Source organism: Desmodus rotundus, chromosome 4 (genome assembly GCF_022682495.2).
Source record: "Desmodus rotundus isolate HL8 chromosome 4, HLdesRot8A.1, whole genome shotgun sequence".
Taxonomy (NCBI): Eukaryota; Metazoa; Chordata; class Mammalia; order Chiroptera; family Phyllostomidae; genus Desmodus; species Desmodus rotundus.
In genome coordinates this window covers 49,037,681-49,060,133 of record NC_071390.1, presented here as the reverse complement: position 1 = coordinate 49,060,133, position 22,453 = coordinate 49,037,681, and the positions used below count along the sequence as shown (strand labels likewise).

The 22,453-nt window shown below is 56.6% G+C and overlaps 1 protein-coding gene across 1 annotated transcript in view; it reads right to left on the bottom strand.

The window, feature by feature from the left end:
* The window catches only part of COL13A1 (collagen type XIII alpha 1 chain), a 105,856-nt gene that overhangs the window by 15,130 nt on the left and 68,273 nt on the right, over positions 1 to 22,453 (bottom strand). Inside the window, exons 17-31 of the mRNA XM_053923437.2 lie at positions 22,341 to 22,385; positions 21,384 to 21,416; positions 20,666 to 20,683; positions 18,127 to 18,180; positions 17,169 to 17,255; positions 15,580 to 15,633; positions 13,963 to 14,031; positions 11,252 to 11,314; positions 10,666 to 10,710; positions 10,142 to 10,294; positions 9,445 to 9,543; positions 8,082 to 8,126; positions 5,652 to 5,693; positions 4,679 to 4,705; positions 3,797 to 3,877 (exon numbers count right to left, since the gene is read on the bottom strand). Of these exons, the coding sequence (XP_053779412.1) occupies positions 3,797 to 3,877; positions 4,679 to 4,705; positions 5,652 to 5,693; positions 8,082 to 8,126; positions 9,445 to 9,543; positions 10,142 to 10,294; positions 10,666 to 10,710; positions 11,252 to 11,314; positions 13,963 to 14,031; positions 15,580 to 15,633; positions 17,169 to 17,255; positions 18,127 to 18,180; positions 20,666 to 20,683; positions 21,384 to 21,416; positions 22,341 to 22,385 (915 nt within the window). The remainder of the gene's footprint in view (positions 1 to 3,796; positions 3,878 to 4,678; positions 4,706 to 5,651; positions 5,694 to 8,081; positions 8,127 to 9,444; positions 9,544 to 10,141; positions 10,295 to 10,665; positions 10,711 to 11,251; positions 11,315 to 13,962; positions 14,032 to 15,579; positions 15,634 to 17,168; positions 17,256 to 18,126; positions 18,181 to 20,665; positions 20,684 to 21,383; positions 21,417 to 22,340; positions 22,386 to 22,453) is intronic.

The window sequence follows — 22,453 nt, the reverse complement described above, 5'->3', positions numbered from 1 at the left end:
TGTTTCTCTCCCTCTCTTTCTCCCCCTATTCCTCTCTCTCTAAAAATGAAAAAAATAAAAAAATATTAAAAAAAAAAGAAAGCCCAGGTGCTTTCTAGTTATGAGTAGGTGAGGTGTGTTTTCTGGAATCGAGAAAAACAAAGAAAGAGGGGACCAAGCGTCCATCAGTTTGCTCTGCGTAACCCCCCGCGTTGGGATGGACGAACATGGTGGACGGGACGGGAAGGGGGGGCGGTGCCGTGCCCACAGGACACTGGGCTGGGACTGGCAGGTGGGCTCCTAAATGCTGCCCCGCCCCGCTCACTCCGGCCCGGCGGCTGTGCAGGCCTGGGAAGCCCCTGTGGGCAGACAGGAGGTGGACAGAGCTCACAGTGTGACGACAACACGGCACGACGGGCACACACAGACACTGTCCTGTCTGACAGGGACGCGCCACGGCCCAGATCCCCAGGGCTGGGCTCCCAGCCTGAACTCAGCATGCATGTAGGAAGAGATGTGCTGCTGGAGAGGGACTCCCACTGCACACCCAGTGGTCTGGAAACTCGGATTGCAGGGCCCTGGGTGCGTACCATGAGCAGGGACATTTAGATGAAGGCCGGCCATCTTTGGTCAAGAGGCCAGAATGAGCACCTCTGAGGTGAGCACCCAGCGCGCCTTTCTGGTGTCAGCGGTGGGGTAAGGCATGACTCACTGGGGAAACGAGGCCAGAGTGGGACAGACGAGAGGGATCACAGGCTGGGGGTGGGGTGGGGTGGGGGCGGGGGGGGGGTGAAGGGTAATGGGGAAGCGACACTCACCGGTGGCCCAGGCCTGCCGTCCAAACCTGAAGCTCCCTGGACAAAGGGAACAGTTTGACCAGAGGAAGGGTAAGGGAGGAATGGGAGGGAGAAAAAGGGACCAGGGAGGGAAGAGGTGAGTGAAGCAGTGACTCTGGACAGACATAAATGCTGGTAATCAAACAAACGGGAGAAGTAAGCTTGGGAGGACAGGGAATGGTATTCACATGGAAACCAACAAAAACATGGAGAAACTGAATGCGGTGTGGCCGACTGCTGAGCGGGCGGGGCGGCGACCAGCGCAGAAGACGGTTCTGATCCTCGGTGCCCTGCTCCCCTCTCTCCTTACATCCCCTCCCAGAAACCCCTCCCCACAGGGCAGTAGCATGCCAGGCAAAGGGACATAGAAGGGGAATTTGTGGGGAGGTGTCTGGAGCCTGAGCTAGTGCATCCTTCCCAGGACCAGTCTCCCTGGGGAGAGACAAGCCTGCTTGGAGGGTGGGGACCTGGTGAGGGCGGTCTGTTGAGATTAGGCTGTGCTGGGGACCCTGAGAGGCGTGGCACTGAGTTATAATACCTGGCTTTAAAATCTGGTTGATGCTTCTACTTCAGCCAGGTGGGAGGAGTTAAATGATAGCATTAATGACGCCTGACATTCCTCTGGACCTTCACAGTTTGCAGATCTCAACACAAGCTCAAGCCACTCGTGTTACCCTGGCCAGGGGCTCCTTTACAGAAAAGGGCTTTGGGGGCAGGTGACTGGCACAGAGGTCAAGGCCATGTATGCCCCGGAGTAAACTGGCTAGAAGGTGGGAAGCTGTTAAGATCCAGCCCCTATCTGGTGTTTTGTGCAGGGGGAGTGGGAGCTTTTCTCCATCCTTGGGCTATAAAGCTACCTGAGACCCACCTTGGAGAACCGGGGGCACATTGCCTAATGATTCCAATGCGACAAGCCAGAGAGACGGGAGTGGGACACTCGAACTCAGTGAGGCCTGAGTTCTTGAAAACTGCTCCCAAAGGAGCCTCAAACATGAGCCTAGGCCTTAGGATTTTAGAGGTGGGGGAATGCCCCCGGGAAAGAAGGGCAGGGAGCTGCTCCCCCCTGGGGAAGGGGTGTCGGCTGTAGGAGCCTACGGGGCCTCCCTGCTCAGTTGGAGGACCTCCGTAATTACGGAAGCACTTCTGTAGGGCAAATAGGAAGGAGTCATGGGGTAAGCCGGGAAACACAAGCTGCTAGTATGTGGAATAGAATAGAGAGACGAGGCCTAAACACAGGACTAAATATCCACAAACTTTGCCTGTTCATATTAACACTGAGTTATCTCGAGAGGTCTGGAGCCCAGCTCGTGAACTGGAGGTTTTCAGGCCCTATGTGGGCCACTGCCATACTTTGTATGGTCGGTAGTGTTGTAAGTAATTTTGATTTAATGTAAGAAAATAGGGATATTTCACATAAAATGCCAGATGTCCAGCTTCCTTTGAAAAAAATTAGGAAATCCAAAAATATTGGCCCTTCACTTTCCTAAGGCAACATAGTCAGCTGAACGGAGAAGGGCCTGATCTCCTAAGAAGGGACACATGGTCTCTGGGGGCCGCAGTCCCCGCCACTCCCTGTTGTCTCTGAAGCCCATGTTAATTGCATTTATGAATATGTTTGCTCTGTCATGTTTTAAAGCTAGCAAAAGTATTTCCCTGTACCCATATCTCTTTTCAAAGTAGAGCAATTAAAGGTGGACTGGGTACTTTATCTTTCCCCTGGCATTTTCTTTGTCGATATTACTTGTTCAGTCTCCGTGCCATTATCATTTTGACTGAATTCTCCATGTTCACGAGGGTTGTTGGGGCTATGACAGTGGACAAGGAGAGACTCCTGGTTGAGTAAGGAGTACTTAATCATCCCAGACACAGCTGACGACGTGGGAAAATGCCTGCCAAACTCATCGGTTTTCTGGAGTCTGCCAAGCAAATCGGCTCCTTAAATGTTCCTACTTTGGATGCACTAATGAGGGTGTAGTTACATCTTTCCTCTTGCTTTTTGGTTGCTGTGATTATACTAACCAGACCTTCAAGCTCTGCCAAGCTGGGGTAATTGGGCTTCCCATTGTTCCCCTGCTCTTTATGGCTTCCTGGGGTGGGAACTGGCCTAGTGCCTGGGGCAGAGGAAGCCCCAGTGGCTGGAAAGAGGCCCTAGCAAGGCTGTGGCCTCAGAGGAAGAGCAGCCTCTGGCCCAGCCTGGCCACCACGTAGCATGTGGCCTTGAGTGGTCCACTTTCTTCTCCGGGCCCATCAGTAAAATTATTAGATGGGTCACTGAAACCCGTTCCAGCTCTGGAAAAGCAAACCAAAAGGAGTGCCATCTTCATTGGAGCGTGAGGGAGGATGGAGTCCAGCGTGGTGGGATGTGCTCACCTGGACAAGGTGAGCAGGTCATCAGCCCATTGGAGCCTGGTGTGCCCAGCCCAGGTCCCACATCTGGAAGGGCCTTCTGAGCAGCCCTTTACCCTGGGCAGGCTGAGATTAGAGATCTCAGGGAACCGGGACCTTATTGGCCTTAGCCAGCAGGGACCAGAGAATCTGACTTTTTACAAGCTTTTCTCCTGTGGCCAGTGCTTAAGAGAAGAGGTCAGGGGTGTTCTTGGGGCCCCTCTGGGAAAACAGAGGAGTGATGGAGCAGACTCCATGGTCCCACTGCTATCAAGTTCTCCAAGCACAGCCCCGGTAAGGGCGGACCTTCATTGCCTCTGAATCAGGCACACACAGGGCCTGAGCCTGTTCTCAAGCCATCTCTGGCTCTCCAGCTAGGTACTGTTTGGGGTAGGGGATCCTGGCTTACTCAGCTTCACATCTCCCCACACCGAGGCCAGGGCCTGGCCCAGAGGAGGCCTCAGTAAGAGAATCAGAGCCTGTGGTCTTGCCCAGGTGGGAGAGCAAAACCACACTGAGCTCTGGGGTGCCCAGTGCCGGTCAGCGCCGCCTGGCTGGGCTCCTCTCAGCAGGCTTGCTGGGTCCGTGACACTTACCGGCAATCCCAGAGGACCTCGGTCTCCTTTTTCTCCCTGGACACCCTTTTCTCCTTTTGCTCCATCTAGGCCTGCTCCCCCCTGAAGGAAAGGGAGATGGGGGAGATCACAGAAGGGCATGTCTCAGACGAGTCATTCTCGCATTCTGAGGTCCCGCAGATCGGAGTGGGTACAGGGCAGGGGGGCAGTAGAGGACGGAGGAGGTGGGGGTGCCTGGGCCGGGGGTGGCAGGCTGGGCACTTCAAGGATCCCTGACTTAGCCTGTCTCTGCCCAGCTAGAGCCCCCTGTATCCCTGTAGAACCTTGGAGGTCCCCCAAAAGAGATGGTGGAGGGGACACAAACTCATGGCCTTGGCATGGGTGACACTTTCCATGGCAGGAACACTTGGACCCTTCAGAGGCTGGCTGGCAGATGCCTGAAATCACCGCTGGAGCTCCAAGGCTCCCAAACTAATTGGGAGAAAAACTGCCCAATAGCCCTCTGAAAAACGTGAGGGCAAGAGACGGGTCCCCTACCACGCTGCTCTTTGTCTCCCCACCCCCTCCCCGTACTCCAGGGGCAGTGGAGAGTCTGGGGCAGGTTACATGGGAAAAGGCTTTTATCATTTGTCAAGAATCGAACCTGTCACTCCAGAGGGCCAATTGATGGATGGGAAACTTTTAATTCTGAAGCCTGCCCAGTGTCAGTGACGGATGCATAAAGGGCCACAGGACTTCATTCTGTCCCGATCATACCCCTCGGCTGAGTGTCACGTGACTCCACCCAGGGAAGGGGTCGGCTGGGCTGCCCCCCTCTGAAGAACTTTCCCTTTTTTTCTGCCCTCACTGATGAAGCCCTTTCCCCCGCCCCTCACCCCATACCTGCCCACGACCTCTTCTTACCTTTGGTCCAGGAATGCCTTGGGGCCCCTGCATTTGGAATGAAAACAAGGTGCCTCAGAATTGCATTTCGGGTTAAGTGGACAAGAAAATCCTTGTCCACAATTGGGACCACAAATGTGCAGGGGTTTAGGGCGCAGAGCCTGGCTGGGGCCCTGCCCAGGGGAGGCAGAAGGGTATGCTAAGAGGAGGTTGTGCTGGGGGCTCCCTTGGGCTCCCTGAGCCAGGCTTCCCCAGCCAGGGACTGAAAGAATCTTTCAGTGCCCCCCACGGCTGACCCGGAGTCTCAGGGAAGGAAGACCAGGAGGAAGCACAGCAGAAGTTGAATAAATGGATGTACGCGAAGGGCTCAGAGCAGTGTCAGGCACACAGAAACTTGTTACAATAAATGGTGGTTACTGTCATTATCACTGCTACTACTTCTACCTGTGGCCGCGGGTGACAGAGTGCCATGGGAACATGAACCCCACAGGGGCAAGAACTAGCATCTGTGGGTTTAGGGTGCTTGGGGGTCCTCTAGGTGCAATGCCAAGGGGGCTTTTTAAAGGCCGTGTCTTATCATCTGTAACCATGGAAAAGCCCATCCAGTGGGACAGGTTTTAAATGGGTTGCTTTCTATTTTAATCCTGGTCTTCTTGCTGGTGGTCAGCAGAAAGAAGGAAGGAAAGGAGCAGATGTCTAATGGCAAAGGTCAGGGCTTGGTGTCAGAGCGACTCCTGCCGGGCAGTGGGACTAGACCCCAGGGCCGCATGCCAGTCAGCTGTTTCCAAGAAACCAGGCAATGCCCAAGCTCCTCAGTGTCACCGGAATACTGCCTGTTTAACATGGGGGGTAGGGGGGATGAGAAAACTCCACCCTGGGAGGAGGAGGTCAGAGTGACCCAGTGCTAAGGCTGAGCCCAGTGACTCCCATGTGGAGGGGACATTAGGGACCCAGTCACAGTAGACTGAAACCCTGATGAGCCCTCCAAGCTTACCGGAGGTCCGGGAGGCCCCTCTGGCCCTGGTGGCCCAGGAACCTAGAAGTCAGAGGCAGACCCGTTAGCCCGCCCCTATTATGCTCCAGGTAGCCCTGCCTCCTGACCTGGCCTGGGGGCCGGCTGGGGACTCCACAGCCAAAGACAGAACTGCCCAGTGCACAGTCTCCCAAACGAAGGCTTAGAACCTGTCAAACTAATAGCAACTCATTAACCTTTACAATGTTGCAAAAACAAAACCAATGAAACAAACAGATAAAACTATTGCTGGCAAATGCCCTTGAAACATCTATCCTCCCAGGCTTAAAACCAAAACCAAAACAATACAGAAAACCTGTTTATTGTTTATGCACGGCAACAAAGGGCTGGAGCTCAATGAGTTTTCCCTCCGGAAGCTCCTGAGATCTTCAGTTTGCCCCAGGCCCTACCACTCCCTATTGTCTTTAACCTGGACCTTTGTGTTTGTTGCATGCCTGGCCATTGGAGGCATTTGAATTTGAGACCTTTGGCTTAGAGGAGCGAAGTTTGGTTATCTGAAATGGGAGGGGGCTGAGATATTGCTGAAGAATATTCCTCAAGTGCCCCCAAGTTTATAACAGAGACTGCTGGACCCCATTTCCCTTGAAGGCAGGTTGAAGTGGAAGAGATTCGGATTGGACAGGGAAGATGGGGAGCCCGGGGCGGTCTTCCTCTCTCTGCAGGGCGGTATTCATCGCGGGGTCTGTCTCTGATGAAGATGGACACCGATGTGTCTACAGCAGCCGCCCAAGAGGTGGGAAGGAGACCTGTCTGCTCCTCTCTGAACTAGTCACTCCACTTCGGCTTTGGGGCTCTTCTCACCTTCCCAGGGATGGGATCCCTTGGGTGTGACCTGGGTGGGGACCCTCTGCCAGGCCACCACAGAGTGAGGCCCTTAAAACCCCTTGAACCTGTGGACTTTCCAGCTTCACAATACACAGTCTCCTTGCAGGGAACTCCTTGCACGGTCTTTGGAAACTCTAAAAAAAAATTACTGCTTGTTATAAATAATTCATGTCTCCTGATGGTGGTAGTGGTGATACAAATCCATATGTGTGTTAAAATTCACAGATGTGTACACACACTCCCTCAAAAGTCGACTTGTACTATATGATAATTAAAAGATAAAAAAATTACAGTAATACAGACCCGTTAAAATATTTTATAAATTAAAAACAATTGATAGTAGGAAAAGGAACAAATATCTGAGTACTGCTAATATTTTGCTTTATTTCCTTCCACTCTTTTGATGCATAAAAGATATTTGAGTATATGGGCGTCTTATGATATTATATAGATACTTTGATTCTCTGCTCTTTTTCATTTAACATGAACCCCGTTTTTCCATTTTTTGGTATGTTGCTCACAAGCCTCCCTTTAAACGGCAATGTGTGACTCACCGAGTGAGAGGAAAGTGAGTTACTACGTAGCCAGGGCTGGGGCGGCGGGCTTGGCACAGGGAACGGCCTTCGACGCGGGACTGTTGTTACCAGTACTATTACCATAAGTTACTTAATCATTTCCCTCTTGTTAGAAATGTGGGATGTTTCCAATTGTTACTTTAAACACATCTGGAAGGAACACTTTTGGGTACAATGCTCTTCCTGAATCTCACAGCGTTTCTCTAGGAGGCAGTCCATCTCCAAATCAGTAACACATATGCTGCATAATCAGCTCTGTTTCACTAAATGCAGACAGGACTTGGTGACATTGAAGTTGACAGGAGCCGGGGGACCTCTTTGGGGACTGGGAAGGCTTGGCGGTCTCTCCCTGAGCTCTGCAGCGGCGTCTGGGTGGCCCAGGCCTTCCCACCAAACCCCCCTTGTCCTCACGTTTCCTTGACCTCTTGCTTTCCTGGCTCTTTCCCCTGAACCTACACATTTGCCGATTCCCTCCCACTTTACGGGAACATGGCTTCTCTCCCGACTCCGTCTTCCTGCACTGTTCTCTCCTCTTCCCGTCACCACCGTGCCTCTCAGAGAATAATGCCTCTCTCTCTGGAAAGCCTACCTCTGGAGCTCTAGGCAAACTCCCACAGAGTCTTCAAGGCTCTGCTCAGATGACCCGTCGTTGGGGGTGCTCACCTGACTGCCCGAGCTGCTGCCACGCTAGTGCCCACCATGGGGACTGTCTGCGGCACAGAGCTCTGTTCACTGCTTTATCTGCAGGCTCCAGCCCCAGGAGGGAAATGCCACTGAGGGACTGGGTCTGGGGGGAGAGCCTGGGGCAGACTGGGGGCTCCACGGCCAACCCACCGCGGTGCCCAGCAAACGCTCTTGCGCCCTTCCTGAATCAGGCAGTCGAGGGTTTCATTCTAGGTGCAGAAATTCTGGGCACACTGGAGAGACTGTGGTGTGCTGCGGTCCCCGCCATTACCCCTGTGACACAGAAGGCAGAGCAGGTGCCACCTACCTCTACTCCTGGATCACCCTTTTCCCCAGGCTCTCCTTTCTCTCCCTGTGGGCACAAAACACCACGGCATGGATGCCAGCACGCAGGGGGCCTGGGGCAGACACACCCTCACATCTGTGACAAACCAGACCGGCACAACGCTAGGCCCGGGCGTGGGCAAGGAACACCTCAGAGGCTATGGGGGTGGTCAGCCTGAAGGACAAAGGTGGGGCAGGTGGCCTGTGGTCACGGCCTTTAAGAATCTGAGTTGCCAGCATGTGGGAGGAGAGGGTGATGTTCTGTATGGGTCCCGCAGGGCATAGGCCCCAGGGTGGACCAATGGAATGTGGCATATGGCAAAGTTGATGGAATGTCACCCAGTGATTCTGTGACAAGATTATTTTACAAATTGTAACATACTTATACAACAGTATACAAACACATGTTAAGATTGTGACAAATATGTTACATACAGACACAAACACATACAGAACTCTGTCTTGCTAGGAAACATGGAGAGACTCCTGTTGGCCTTGGCCTTGGAGAAGCAAGCTGCTATAATGTGAACTGCCTGCTCCAGGGAAGGCTGTGTGGCCCGGAACTGCAGGCAGCCTCTCGGAGCTGAGGGCTCGGTCCTGCGATAGGAAGGAACTGAATTGTGCCAACAGCAGCGAGCTTGGAAGAGGAGCCCAGCTCTGGAGGGGAATGCGGCTCGCCGACACCCTGGCTGCAGCCTTGTGAGGCCCTGGGCAGAGGTCCAGCGGGGATGTGCCTGGACTCCTGACCCACAGAAGCTGTGACAGCATCAGTGTGTGTTGTTTTAAGCTGCTAAACTCGTGGTGGTTTCTTAGGCAGCTACAGAAATGAGTAAGGCTTCAGAGGTGGGTGAGGGTGGGCAGAGGGGGGATGTTGATGAGGGAGCTGGCACACCACGCCCAGGGGCACCCCCTCCAGCTTGGGGCTGCCCCACGAGGAAGGGGGCATGCCAGGAGGCAGTGAGCTACCTTCCATCCTAGCTGAGTGAGGCAGCCACAGCCAGTCACAGGGGGGACTAGTTGACGTCTGAGGTTCTCCTCACTCGTAAGAGGAGGATTCTGGGTCTAAGCTCTTAGCACCTTTGAACTATGTTGGCGCCTGAAGTCGGAGGTCACCATGCTGTGGGCTGAGGGAGCTGAGACCCTCGTTCACACACAACTGCCCCTTGGACAGTATCTGCTCATGAAGAGGGTGCCCCTTCCCAGGCCGGGAGGGCTGGGGTTAGCGCAGCCTCATTGCAGCGCAGGCGCCTGCTGGGCCGTGGCCTGCGGTGAGGGGTGCCCCTGCCCACGGGCCCTTGCCTGCCGCTGCCTGCGGATGGCCTGCACACCCAGCCCTCTCGCCTTACTGTAAATCCCGGGAGCCCGGTTGGGCCAGGCAATCCTGTCGCTCCGGGTCTCCCTTGGCCACCTGGTTCTCCTTTCTCCCCAGTTGGGCCATCTAGACCCTAAGGACCGACAAAGATCTCTGTTAGTCAAGCACAAGGTCATCATGCTGAGCACCTGTGACCAGAAGTGGCATGCACACATGGCTCCCTTCCTCCAAGGGCAGGTGTCTAGCGTGGTGACCATTCACAGACGAAAACTGCTGACGTGCTGAGAAGGCTCCCAAGTCAAGGCAGCGGCCTAGCTGGAGTGGGCTGCGGCCCCTTTTTTGTACAAGCAAGCTCTCCTGGGTAGAGAGAGGGCTTCTGCACGCTCTCCCAAGAGGCGGTTTTAGACCTGTGACTTTCTTTCTTTCCCAGCAGCCTAGCATGGCATCCAGGGAAAGCATTATGATCTGCATTAGAGAGACGCGGGGACTGAGGCTCTGCCAGGCTCAGGGACTTCCATGAGGACACACACAGGGGATGACAGAACAGGACCCAGGTCTCTTCAGGTGGGACACAGGCCTTCCTAAAGCAAGTGGCTTGAGGGGAAACCAGGTGAAGCCCCTGCCCCACACCCCTGGCTCCGGGTTGGCAGCCCAGGCCACCGGGCCAGTGCCGTGCTGGGGGTGGCGCATGCAGAAGGGCGAGGTTGGGTCCACCCGGCCCTGGCACTCACCGGTGGGCCGGCCTGCCCCGTCTCCCCTTTCTCCCCCTTCTCTCCTGGGCTCCCCGGGTGTCCGTCGTCTCCCTTTATTCCTGCAGGCCCTGGCTTTCCCGGAGGGCCTTGGGGGCCAGGAGGGCCCATGTCTCCTGGTTTGCCTCGAGGCCCCTTTAGAAAATATGGACAACACTTATTAGACACACTAGTGGAGAAAACAGGAGAGGAACACGAAAGGATGGGCGGCCTGGAGGCCTTGCTCTTCCGTGCTCGGCTGGACCAGGCAGGGAGCCTGTCCAACTCCTACGGGGGATCCAGGGGGCCTCAGCCGCCAGCCCCAGCCCATCCCAGTGTGGGTCTGCCGGCTTCTCCGAGGCCAGCAGTGTGGGGTTCGGCGGGGCTTCTGCAGGGTGGGCCTCCCCTCCCTCCCTCTTCTCCCTTCCCCACAAGGCCCACACTTGGGCTTCTTCCAGAGCCTCTGCTCCATCACCCCCAGGGCAAGGACCATCTTCCGAGGTTTATCAGGGAGTGTCTGTTCTTACCTTTTCTCCATCGTGTCCTGGAGGGCCCGGCAGTCCAATCTCCCCCTGCAGCCAGAATAAATAATTAAAGGTTACTCCAGAGCAGGGAAGAATGACAGCTGCCATTTAGGCAGCACGGCCGTGTGCCTGGAGCCCCCGGGAGGCAGGGACTTGCACTGAGGACTTGCCATAGGAGAAAATCACAGGGCTGGGGGCGGAGTATAGAAGGGAGTGAGGGAGGGGTGAGATTGGGGTTGGGCTCAAGGGCCACATAACCTGTTGGCGCGTTGGGGTCATCACGGGGGGGGGGGGGTGCAGCTGGGGCAGGGTCTGGTGAGGCAGGGTCGCCACATTAGAAGGGCTTGTGGGTTATAGGTGCCCGAGACGGGCAGCTGGGCAAGAGTGGCAGAGCCAAGGGCGGGAGGAGTGATGGCAGCTAGATGGGGGTGGTGCCTTATGCACTGGGAGGAAGTACAGGCCCGAGTGAGGCCGTGGCTCTGGGAAGATGAGAGTCACTGGACGAGGGGCGGCTGGAGGCTGTGCACAAAGACAGACACGCGCATTCCCCCTGCAGGGTCTGTATCCCCGTTGTCAAGACAAGAGTTACCTTCTGGCCTGGGGTCCCGGGAGCTCCAGGTGGGCCGATTTGTCCAGGAGGACCCGGGGGCCCCTAGGGAAGAAAAGAAAGACTCAAGGAAGAACTTCCTGATTGAGAGTGGCCTGTCACCAGAGGGGTGTGTACAGGGGCTGGTTTACAGAGATCAGTCATTTTCCAACACTTCATCAGCGGCAGGAGCACTTTCTTTGCAAAGGAAATAACATGGGGACTCGTAGGTACAAAGCAGATAAGCGCTGAGTGTGTCTGGGTTACAGTAGGGGGTGGGGACCCCGGAGCCACGCCCAACAGCCTCTCCCTCCTCTTTCCTCTCGGGCACCGCTGGGGGCTCCCGGGCTCTAAGAAGACAGATCTGACCTTCCCTGGAAGTGACTGAACACTGTCCCCAGGAAACAACCCAATTGTCCATCGACAGGTGGTCTGATACATCAGTACAATGGAATGCTGCTCAGCAGTGGACAAGCAGCAAGGACGGTGCCTGCCACGCCACGGACGAAAGCCAGACACACTGAGCTGAGCACAGAAGCCAGCCCCGGACCCTGCAGACCGTGTGACTGCACTCCCAGGAAACGCTAGAAGAGACTCATCTAATCCCCGGTGACAGGAAGCAGATCAGTGGTGTCTCAGGGCTGGGGGTGGGGGTGGGACTGACTCCTCGGGCCCATGAAGGAACTTGCTGGAGCGACTGGGGTGGTGGATCCATGTGCACAGACACGTTTGTCAAAACTCAGCAAACTCTACGCCTAACGGGTACATTTTATTGCATGTACATTCCACCTCAAGATTGATTTTAAAAGGAAAAAAAAAGTGTTTCCAGGAAAGTTTTGCTTTCAAAAGCTATTTTAAATGATGTATTTCAATGTTTCCAAATGAAGCCCATTGACTCCGGAATCGTGTGGTTAATTAACACCAGTTTCTGGGATTGGGGCACCCTAGGTGTGTCCTGTGGCACATGGCCACTGAAAATACTAAGTGAGACAAGATGCCAGCAGCTTGAGAGCTCGGCGATCTCCCCTCCCCGCTCCACCTGGTGCCAGTGAGTTAAAAACAGCATTCACAGAAGGCTGTCCCTGGTGGGCGTGTGCAAGATCCAGGCTGGAATTCACTGGTTTTCCAGGTGTAGGCAATGAAATTGACTTAAATGCCAAGGGTCGCTACTGATGTTTTAGGATCATGCACTTTATCAGCTGAAGGTTGAGAAAGAGGAGAAACATAAAAACTTCCTCCTCCATCCCTCTGTTTCCTTGACAGAGCTGCAACGAGAGCGCAGCCTTTACACTGTGACGAGTGTGCACCACTGAATCGGCGAAGAGCCACTCTGGCAGACGGGCCTTGACCAGAGTGGGCACGGCTCCGAGACCCCCTGCTCAGCCTCAGATCGCCCCCTGCCCCCGCACTGCGAGGTCAACCCTAACCCAGAAAGCCCAGCGGCTGCCTTCTCGACACAAGCCCTCCAGTCCTCGCTTCCACACTGCCTTACGCCTGGCCCCAGCCTGGTGCCCAGCCAAAGTGACGGGAGAGGAAGACTTACGATCAAGGTCAGCGTCGGGATATCCTAAAAAACCAACACCGTGCAATCAGGTGAAGAGCAAGTCAAAAGCCACCTGTCGGGGCCCCTCAGCCCAGTCATGGAGTGTGGGAGCTGGGCCCTCTGAGGACTGGGCTTCGTGCCTCCCAGCCCCACAGCACCCCCACTGCTCCCAGAGGTATGTAATCCCTGGGCGGGGAACACCCCACATCTCACTGAACGCTGCTGCAAGGCTGCCCTACAATGGACTCGGACAAGTGGCCTGCGAACGGTCTTTCACTTTGCCAAAGCGGGAGGAAGCCACATCCCTTATTCTTTCTAGTCGCTGCCTGGGGCCCTCCCTTGCTGCTCCCGGTTGTCCAGTATCTAGAGTTCAAGGTTCTGATGCACCACCCTTTAAACCAACAGACGCAGCACAGCAAGATATGGAATCACTTGAAAAATAATTAAATGGATGATTGTTGGCATTAAACAAGAATTGTACACCTCATAAATGGATTCACACAGTGAGAAAGTTTCCTTAAAAAAGTGGTTCTCAACCTGGGTCAGTTTTGTCCCCAGCGGACTTGTGGCAACGTCAGGTGACAACAACCGGAAGGGGGTGCCTCTGGCGTCTGGTGGGGGGAGACCAGGCATACTGCGGAACATCTGACAACACGCAAGACACCTTCCCCCACAGACCCACAGCAAAGGTGATCCAGCCCAAATATCAGCAGTGCCAAGGCTGTGAAATTGAGTCCAAGGGTAGGTACCATATGAACTTGAAATATGGTAAAATTGATACAAAAGGGAGATGTATTCTGGGAAGACAGATGCTAACATGTGACCGGGGAGTGTGTGCACCAAAGAAACGAGGCCCCCAAACCTTGGATGGGCCGACACCTGCAGGGTGCCAGGATGCTCCAGTTATGGTTCTCAGTTACTCAGAGCCAGGGTAATGGGCCAGATGGGCCCAGACGGAAAGCCAGGCTACCTGAATGCCAAGTGAGGGGGCCATTTGCCTGGAGGCTGCACAGTGGGAGGCCAAAGGAGAGAAAACAAGGGAGCGACTCTCCGGGAAGCCTGCGCAATGGCCTGGGCTCAGGAACTCCGACCCAGGTGTTGCAGCGCTCCCTTCTCTAGGCCTCGATGCAGAGCCTGAGGCCCGTGCGCCCGCAGGCCGGCCTGCACTCACCTGGAGAGCCTCGCTGATACTGGCATTGCAATCCAACATCTCTCCTTTCCCTGGTTCCCCCTTGGAGCCCTACAAGACAAATGAGGTCTCAACCCAGGGCCTGGGCCGGCAGGGACCTGCTGCCTGCTGCCTATCAAACAGGACGGCAGCCAACACGGGCTGTGCCTGGCTACACACAGGAGGATCCAGAGCAGCTAGAGGGGGAGCCTATCGGGGACTGCAAACGCTCTCAGAGGGTGCTTGGGAGTTGGACTCCGTGGGAGCGCTGAACTAGACCGACCTGGAGAAGGCCGAGTCCAGTCGTGGCTGCAATGCCAGACCTCCTATCAGGGACCAGCAAGCTCTTGCCCTCTCTTCCCCTCAGCACCCCAGACATAAGTCACTTCACTCCGTGACCCCGGGACGTGAGATGTCGTGCTGTGACTCTGGCGAGAGGTGCACCTACCTGGGGGCCAGCTGGTCCCTGTTCTCCAGGTGCTCCAGGGTCCCCCAATTACATGACAAAATTGGAGTGAAATGGGGGCAGAGCTGGGATGAGAGAACCCAATGTCCCCAGATGGGCCATGCGTCAGTGGCCACGGAGGGGCAGGAGGCTCACCGAGCTCAGCGCACGAGGACGCAGAGCCCCCGTTCACCGAGTGCAGGCTCTGCTCCGTCAGGGGCACCTACCCATCTGCTGTCCCCCTCGAGCTCCCCCAGCTTTGCCCTGAAAGATATTCTTTCTGTCCTGCGTTAGTTGTTAGTGACTCCACCTGTGTCCATCTGGTCACCTCTCCCCAGCCCCGTAATCAGCCGCCTCCTTGGGAGCGGAGACTAGGCCCTGTGATTCTCTTCATTTCCACGCTGCTCAGGTAGCGAGGGCTCAGACATTTTTGCCCATTGCCTGGGTCAACATTTGCCATGAAGAGCCCACACGGTTCTTTTAGGCGCCCTTCGTTTGTGAAAGACCCAAACTACTGGGTAGAACACAGGAGGGGCTGGGGGCCGAGAGGTGTTAGGACCCCTGGCCTCCCTGAGCGGGCAGGGTGAAGTGAGGGGATTTCCTCTTGTGGGACACAGGACAGACGACGGGGACAGACGGACGGAGCAGTGGTGTAACTGCAGTTCAGTTGGTCTGCGATGATGTTAACGTTAATGACAACTTCAAAACTAAGATAGAAAGTACAAATAAAGGGGAAAACGAACCCTTTAATATGACTCCACTCCTGCTGACACTGCAGCTGGCCAGCTCTAGCCACTGCCACCTCCAGGTCCCCTGCCCCTGCCTCCTGCCCCACAGCACTCCGGTCAGCGTGCACCTGTGAGGCGCATGGCAGCACCCCTGGCCCTTCCACAGTGCGCAGCTGGGGAGAAGTGGGAGTCCATCTCTACCGGTGGCTTGAAAGCTAACAGAGCAGGGGATCTGGGTCACCCCGAAGGCCAAGCGTCCTGCCCCTGGGCTGGCCTTTGCATGATGGCTGTCTCAGTGGAGAGGCAGCAGGCAGGAGTCACGGCAGCTCAGCCCTGTGCCTGGGAGGTCCAGCCGCAGGGAAGGCCAGCCTCCTAATCTCTGAGCTGGGGCTTGAACTCCCAAGCTGACCCTCATCCTACAGCTTTCAGGTCTGGGGGCCTCTGTACCTTGTCTCCCTGCTGTCCAGGGGGGCCGGCCCGGCCATCGACACCAGCTTCTCCCTGGGGAGGGAGAGGGATGGGATGAGGGTGTGCAGGGCAGCTGGGGTCGTTGCTCAGGGGGACAAAAGATGGTCTTGGTGTTAATGTTCTAGGTATTAAGGGTTTGCACCTTCATCTCCTATCTGACTCCTACCCGTGCTTGGGCCCAGCCTGGGCCTCCCCTCCCTCTGCACCTCCCCCCCCCTTCATCTACTCCCTGCCTTCTGCTCCGCACCCGCCTCCCCTCCCCCAGCCAGGCCTCCTCAGTTCTGTCAGCACACGCTAGCCCAGTTCTGTCTTGGCCCCAACTGTGGGCTGACAGCAGCCCACGGTGGGTCATCTTGGAGCTGAAACCCTTGTGAGGCACACCTGACCCCGCCCAGGAGAAGGGGGTGAGTGAAAGCCCTGGGCCTGTGTGTGTGTAGGGGGGGATGCAGTGGGTCCAGGAGACCTCGGATGAGGGGGCCAGGGAGGTAAAAGGAGGCCCATCCCAAATACGTCACTTATTAAACATTTGTCTTGGAAAGGGGACATGATTTTGGGAGCAGGCTTCTAGCTTCCCTTTCTCTTGTCCCAGGGTGCGGGGACAGCAGTGACCGGGGTTCTCCAACCCCAAGCAAGACCCCAAATGTGCCAGGTATCCATGCCCTGTGGGGTCAGCGGGAGGAACTCCAACACTGGGGATGTCTGAGAGCCCAGGAGGCAGGGCCACCTTTGGCAAAGTTGGTGCTCATGCCGGAGGCCCTGTTCCTGCTGCAGTCAGGGGGCACGGGCATGGGTATGGGGGAGGGGAAGCCATTTCCCCTCCCCTGTGTATGGGGCCCCTCGTGGCTCCCCACACTGTGTCCCTGTGACCTGTGGGTTAGTCTGTCCTGCTAGACTGTGGGCTGGCCGACGGCAGGTTCTCCGCCGCCCCACGGCCTTTGCGGGTCCCCCAACCCCCCATAGCAGGCCCTTGACAAAGGTCAGAGGAATTAGTGCATGGAGGGCTGCCGGTCATGAGGGTAATTAATCTTTTCCTCCTAAATTAAGGAACAGGCCCCCTCCTCCCCTGTGCCACTGAAATAAAGCAAGCACCACAGGGGGCACCTGCTTCGGGAAACCCAAACCCTACCACTGCAGTTCCCAGAGAGCGAGGGAAGTGCGGGCAGTGCCACGGGCAGCTGTCCCCACTGCCACCATCCCTGCTCCCTGAAGCGTGCCGGCCCCCGGCGGGGCCCAGCAGCTCGCTGACCTGACAGCTGTCCAGAGCCTGGGCTAGGGGCCTTTCTGGCTGTCTGAAGGCTCTGCAGTCAGTCCCTGGCCCAGTTCCATCATAGCCATTTGAATCAGTGGGACCGTCCCTCTGTCCTGCCTGGACATCTCTCCTGGTGGTCACACTGTCACTGCTTGGGAGTAGGAGCTCAGACCAAATGACCTTTCCAGAGTCTGCTGGCAAAACCACACTTCTGGGGCAGAAGACTAGAGAAGGCCAGGTGCCCAGGACACAGAGTCACCCAAGAAGGGGCTGAGGACACAGGCCTCAGGCTGACATCTGCCTCGAGGGGAAGACTCACCTTCAGCCCTGGGGGCCCGGGGAGCCCTGGGGGGCCGGGCTCCCCTCTGCCTCCTCCAATGGAGTTGCCAGCATCACCTTTCTCTCCCTGGGGATGGGAAGCAAGAGTTATCATCACCGGGCCCACCTAGCTCGGAGGGGGTTGGTTGAAGCCTGTGTGTCTCCCCTCACAGCTCAAAGGTGTAGAGGTGGTCAAGCACCCCTCAGTCTAGGCTAAACTTGGTGGGGGGTGAGGGTGGGCATTAGGGGTCTGTGGGCTCCAGGATGGCTGGGAACCAGAAGCGTTCAGAAGTCCGGCCTGGTCTGATCCAGCCGTGGGTTTTAGGGGAGAATGGGGCTGGCTGCTGAAGGGGACAAGGCTTAGAGCTGAAACAACAGACCCATCAGAAGCTGGATCTGGAGCAGTGTTTCTCAAAGTGTGTTCCGCGGAACACTTTTTCCAGGCGGTTGACAATATTTGAAATGTGAAAAAAAATGGGGGGGCGGGTCTGGTGGCCAGCGTCAGGAGAGGCGAGTGAAATGAGGCCTTGCAGGCTCCCTCACAGCAGGAAGTTCGGAGCTCTGACAGGCCAAGGTGTCCTGGGACGGCCCGAGGGGCCTACCCGAGACAGCTCTCCCCAGACTCGCTTGACCTCTAGCCTTTTCTCCAGTGGAATGGCTTACGGAGCCCATGTGCTATTGAGCACATTTGCAGAGCTGGTGCAGAGGAATCTGACCAGGTGACAGCTATTGAATTATTCGAATTTGAGCAATTTTTGCCAATCAGGGCCTCCCATTGGTACCTCGTACCCTGCTCCTCTAACACGGAATCAGACTGTGTTCCAGCTGCTTCCCCCCAAATCTGGGAGGGACACCTCGAATGCGGGGCCCATGTGAACGTGCAGGGCTGGGAATGTTGGAGGGGATAATCATTGAGGCCTCTACACAGAACTCACCATCCAGAGCCCCTCAATACTCACCTTCTGCCCCAGGAGGCCAAGTAGCCCAGGGGAGCCCGCAGCCCCCTTCTCACCCTGCAGAGGAGGTGCAGACAGCACAGGGTTAGAAACTCTTTCTCCGGGGGTCGGTGAAGGCGCCACCCCGCCAGTGCCGGGCTTTCCTCTCTCCTGCCTCCCTGCTCCTCTGTTTTCTGAAGGACTCCACTTCCTGAAGGACCCCATCTGGGCCCAACTCCTTCCGCAGGCCACTTCACACCGGTGACAGCCCACGTCAGTGTTCTCCTGGCCCCGTATGGGCTGGGCCCTCATCACTCACACAGGGAGAGGAGCCAAGAGCATTCAGGCCCTTTTGGGGGTCTCCTGGGGAGCAGTGAGCAGTTTGGAACGCCGGTAGTTGGGGAAGCTCTTCCTTCAACCCCTTTGCTCTTTTCACATCCCCAAGTCCAGCAGTCTGGGGCCCCTGGTCCCCAGGGAGAGCTTTCTGCCCGCCTCCTCCCTGCCTCTAGAGAAGACAAGAACCACCTAAGCAGAATTTGTCTTTGGAGGAACACTTTGAGAAGCTTGCCTCCTGTTATGGGTTGAATTATGTCCCCCTCAAAATTTGTATGTTGAAGTCCTAATTCCCAGCACCTCAGCACGTGACCTGATTTGGAAATAGGGACATTGAAGGAATAATTAGCAATGTTATACTGGAGAAGGGTGGGCCCCTAACCCAATGCGACTGGTGTCCTTACACGCAGGGGAAGCTTGGCCACAGATGTGCATTCGGGGAGAAGGCCACGTGAGGGTGAAGGCAGAGATGGGGGTGAGGCTGCTACAAGCCGAGGGACAGGAAGGAGGGTGGCAAACCGCCAGAAACGGGGAGACGGCCCGGAATAGACCGTCCGTCACCACCCGCAGAGGGAGCCAACCCTGTGGACAGCTTCCCCTCAGACTTCTGGCCTCCAGACTGTGGGACTACAAATGCCTATAGTTTAAGCCACACAGTTTGTGGTCCTTTGTCGGGCGGCAAACAAACACCACTCCCCAGCCGGCGTCTTCCTCCCCTGAAGAACTCTTTCCCCCTGGCTGAGTCCCAGGGCCCCTCTCAGGGCAGGTGAAGAGGCTCCGTTCCTGCGAGCAACCCCTCCCCGCGCCCGCGGCAGAGCTGGCCTGTCTCCTGTGCTGCCTCCTGATGCTCCACCTCCTCTGCCACCAAGGCCTCACTGTCCATTCACAGAGCATCTCATACCAGAAGACCCCCTTGCACCCAAAAGCACCCCACCAGGTCAGCATGAGAAGCTCCCCTCTCCATAGCCTGGTGGCTGGTGGTTCACATGTGTAATAACATAAATTGAGGCCCCTGGGCCATAAGTTGTTCAGATGTCTCAATGACCTGTGCAGCTGGAGCCACAAAAGAAGCCACACCACGTCATTGAGGGTCATCCCCTTGTTCCCTGCCCTTGGGTAGAAGCTGAATGGCAAAGTGGCCTGAAGCTGGCCAAGGAAGGGGAGGAGTTGGGTAAGGGCCCAGGTGACGGGAGGACAACAAGTCTTGGGGCCCCAGCAGGCTTTGCTTTGCCTGGGCTGTGCCTTAGCTGGGCCTGCCCCGGAATAGGTGAAGAAAGGACGCAGTGCTGTCTTACCACGGTCCCGGGGGGGGGCGGGGGGGGGGGACAGAAGGAGGAAGGGCCCTCATCCTGCTGGGCTTTCCTCCTGGGTAGCCAATGACTTTCAGGGAGGGAGGGTTGCTCTGAAGCTTCGCAGCCTGTCCCAGCACCCCCTCCTCCTGGGGACACATGCACCCAGAGCACACTGCAGGCAGCACGCCAGGCACGGGGGCGGGGCGGGGGGGGGCAGCGGAGGTCGAGACGCGGCCCACAGGCTAAAAGACACAATGTCCTACCCTCTGCCCCCTCTTTCCCAGCAAACCTGGGGGCCCCGGCTTCCCTGATGCTCCTGGGCCTCCCTTTGGGGTAAGAAGAGAAAGTCACTCCTAAGAGGACGGAGCTGGGGGGTGGTTAGAGGTATAAGGGACAGTGATCACAGACCAGTGTTTCCAGAATACTAGTCCCATGAGATGCTCCTCTGAAAAAAAGATGCCCTGGTCCAAAAAGTTTGAGAATTCTTCACAAGATATTACCTTTTAGAGCTTCGCAAACCATTTAGCAAATTAAAGGCTCTGAGAAGGTCTGCAGTGAAGAAACCTGTGTGGTATGCGTTTTTTAACCCCGTATTTCTCAAACGTATTTGACTATGGAAACTTCTTTCCATGCTACGTCATTTAATGCACTAGATGAGAGAGCCCGAGCCCTGGACGCACAGGGACCGTAGTCCCTGCCTCCTGGAGCAGGTGTGCGGGCGACGGGCAGACTGGCGGAGCTGCCCGGCAGGGCCTGGCGGCAGGGAGGCGCTCCCAGTGCACCCCTGACTGGCAGGCCACTCCCTGGCAGGCCTTCCTCTGCTCAGTCAGGTCCCAGCCCCAGGCCAGCCTCGGGGGGACCGAGAGTGAACCAGCATCCCCCTCACCCCCAAAGACTGATGCTCCATGCAGCCCACAGTATTTCCTCTGCACCCCTACCTTGGCTCCTGGTTCACCCTGTGTGGGAAAAAGAAGACTCAGGTAAGTGATTGAGAGGTAGGGAGAGAGAGAGCGATAGAGCGAGAGCCAGAGAGCAAGAGTGATAGAGCGAGCAGGAACAAATGAGCTCAGGGCTCCCCCATGCTTAGACCTCAAGCTCCAGGCCGAAGAGGCCGCCTGGACCATTCCTTATTCTCCTAGGCGGTAGGTGTGGCTGGCGTGGGTGTCAGTGAGGCGCCCCAGGAGGAGGAAGAGGATGAAATGGGCTTTTGCTTTGCACATGGCGCCCCCGTAAGTGGCCCTGTGGGACAGCCACGCTGAGCGCGTGTGCAGCTGGGTGTCTCCACCCCTCTGCCCGGCCGCCAGAGGGGCGGTTAGGGTGGGGTTCAGGAGGGGAACCCTCTTCTCCCCGAAGCTTTGCGAGCATGTAGCTGCTAAATTTCGGAGTGTGAAGGAAAGCTCTGCCCCCACTGCACATCACAGGAGGGTGAGACCAGCAGCTGAGGCTGGGAACCCTTTGCTACTTCCTTGCAAGGCTTAGGTAAACATCAGTTGTTCAAGTTATACATGCATCTGGCAAAAACGGCTGCTTTCAGAGAAATGTTTCCCAATCCTGCCTGCCCCTTCCTTGGTTCAAAGCCCTCAGAGCCCCAGCACTGCCCTCCTCTCCCCATCTCTCCCATCCCGCCCCTCTGTCGAGTTACAGCGTTCCACTGACCTTCATCCCAGCCACGGCAATGCCAGGAGCACCCTGGCAGAGAGAGGAAAAGGCATGGAGGCTTCTGCAGGCTGGGGAAGCACGAGGAGGTGGCTAGCCTCCCAGCCTCCCCTTGGGGAGATGCGAAGGCGGACTGCTCACTCTTGCCTGCTGCTCAGACCCATGGGAAAGGGGGGTGCTGAGCTTGGCACAGGGAGAGCGGCCCCAAGGAGGAGGCTCTGTGCAGCACAGCTGGGTTCCCGGGCTTCCCACCCACCTGCTTGGCACCCAAGCTGTTCTGGAAGACACAGTGGGCACCGTGGCTGGATGCCCACAGGTGAGCTAGGTTGGGGCATCCCCGGGGGTAAGGGGAGGAGGGACACATGGGGATAGAGGAGAAGGAGGAGGAGATGGGAAGGGAGGGGAGGGAAAGAAGAAGGGAGGAGGGAGGGGAAGGGGAGAGGAGTGGGTAATGATGTCCCCATACAGCCCACCCCAGGGTGTGTCAGCGGAATTCTCCTCACAGGACCATCTGACCTCCACCCTCAAGGACTGGGGAGCAGCTGGCAGCGCACCCCATTTCCACATCGGGCCAAGACCCCCTATCTACTCTGGGAGTGAACAGGCTTCCAAGCACAGCGTTTAGACAAGAAAATCACCAAGTGAAGGTGATTTTTAGGGGGCGCCCACTCCCCACTTGGGTCTCAGGACTGCAGCCAGAGCTGGGGTCACTGAGAAGACTTTTATGACCCAAAAGTGCCCAGAAGGAGGCTCGGCTATGTTAGAAAGATACTGGTGAGTGAGGGCTCATGGGCCAACAAGGAGCAGCCCTGCCTGGAAGGGCAGGCTGGCGCAGGGAGGGGAGGGGCCTGGGAGGAAATGCGTGCCCTGTCTTCGGAGAGGGAGGTGGAAAGGGGGAATGTGACAGAGAGGTGAGGGCGGGGCGGGGCTGCCTGGGGTGTGGCGAGGGGCAGGTACCTTCGCTCCGTGTTTTCCTGGCATCCCTGGCATGCCCCGTTCTCCCTGAAGGAAGAAACAGAAACGATGAGAAGATGACTCAGGGCCCTGGGGCCTCAGCCCTTGAAGCATGG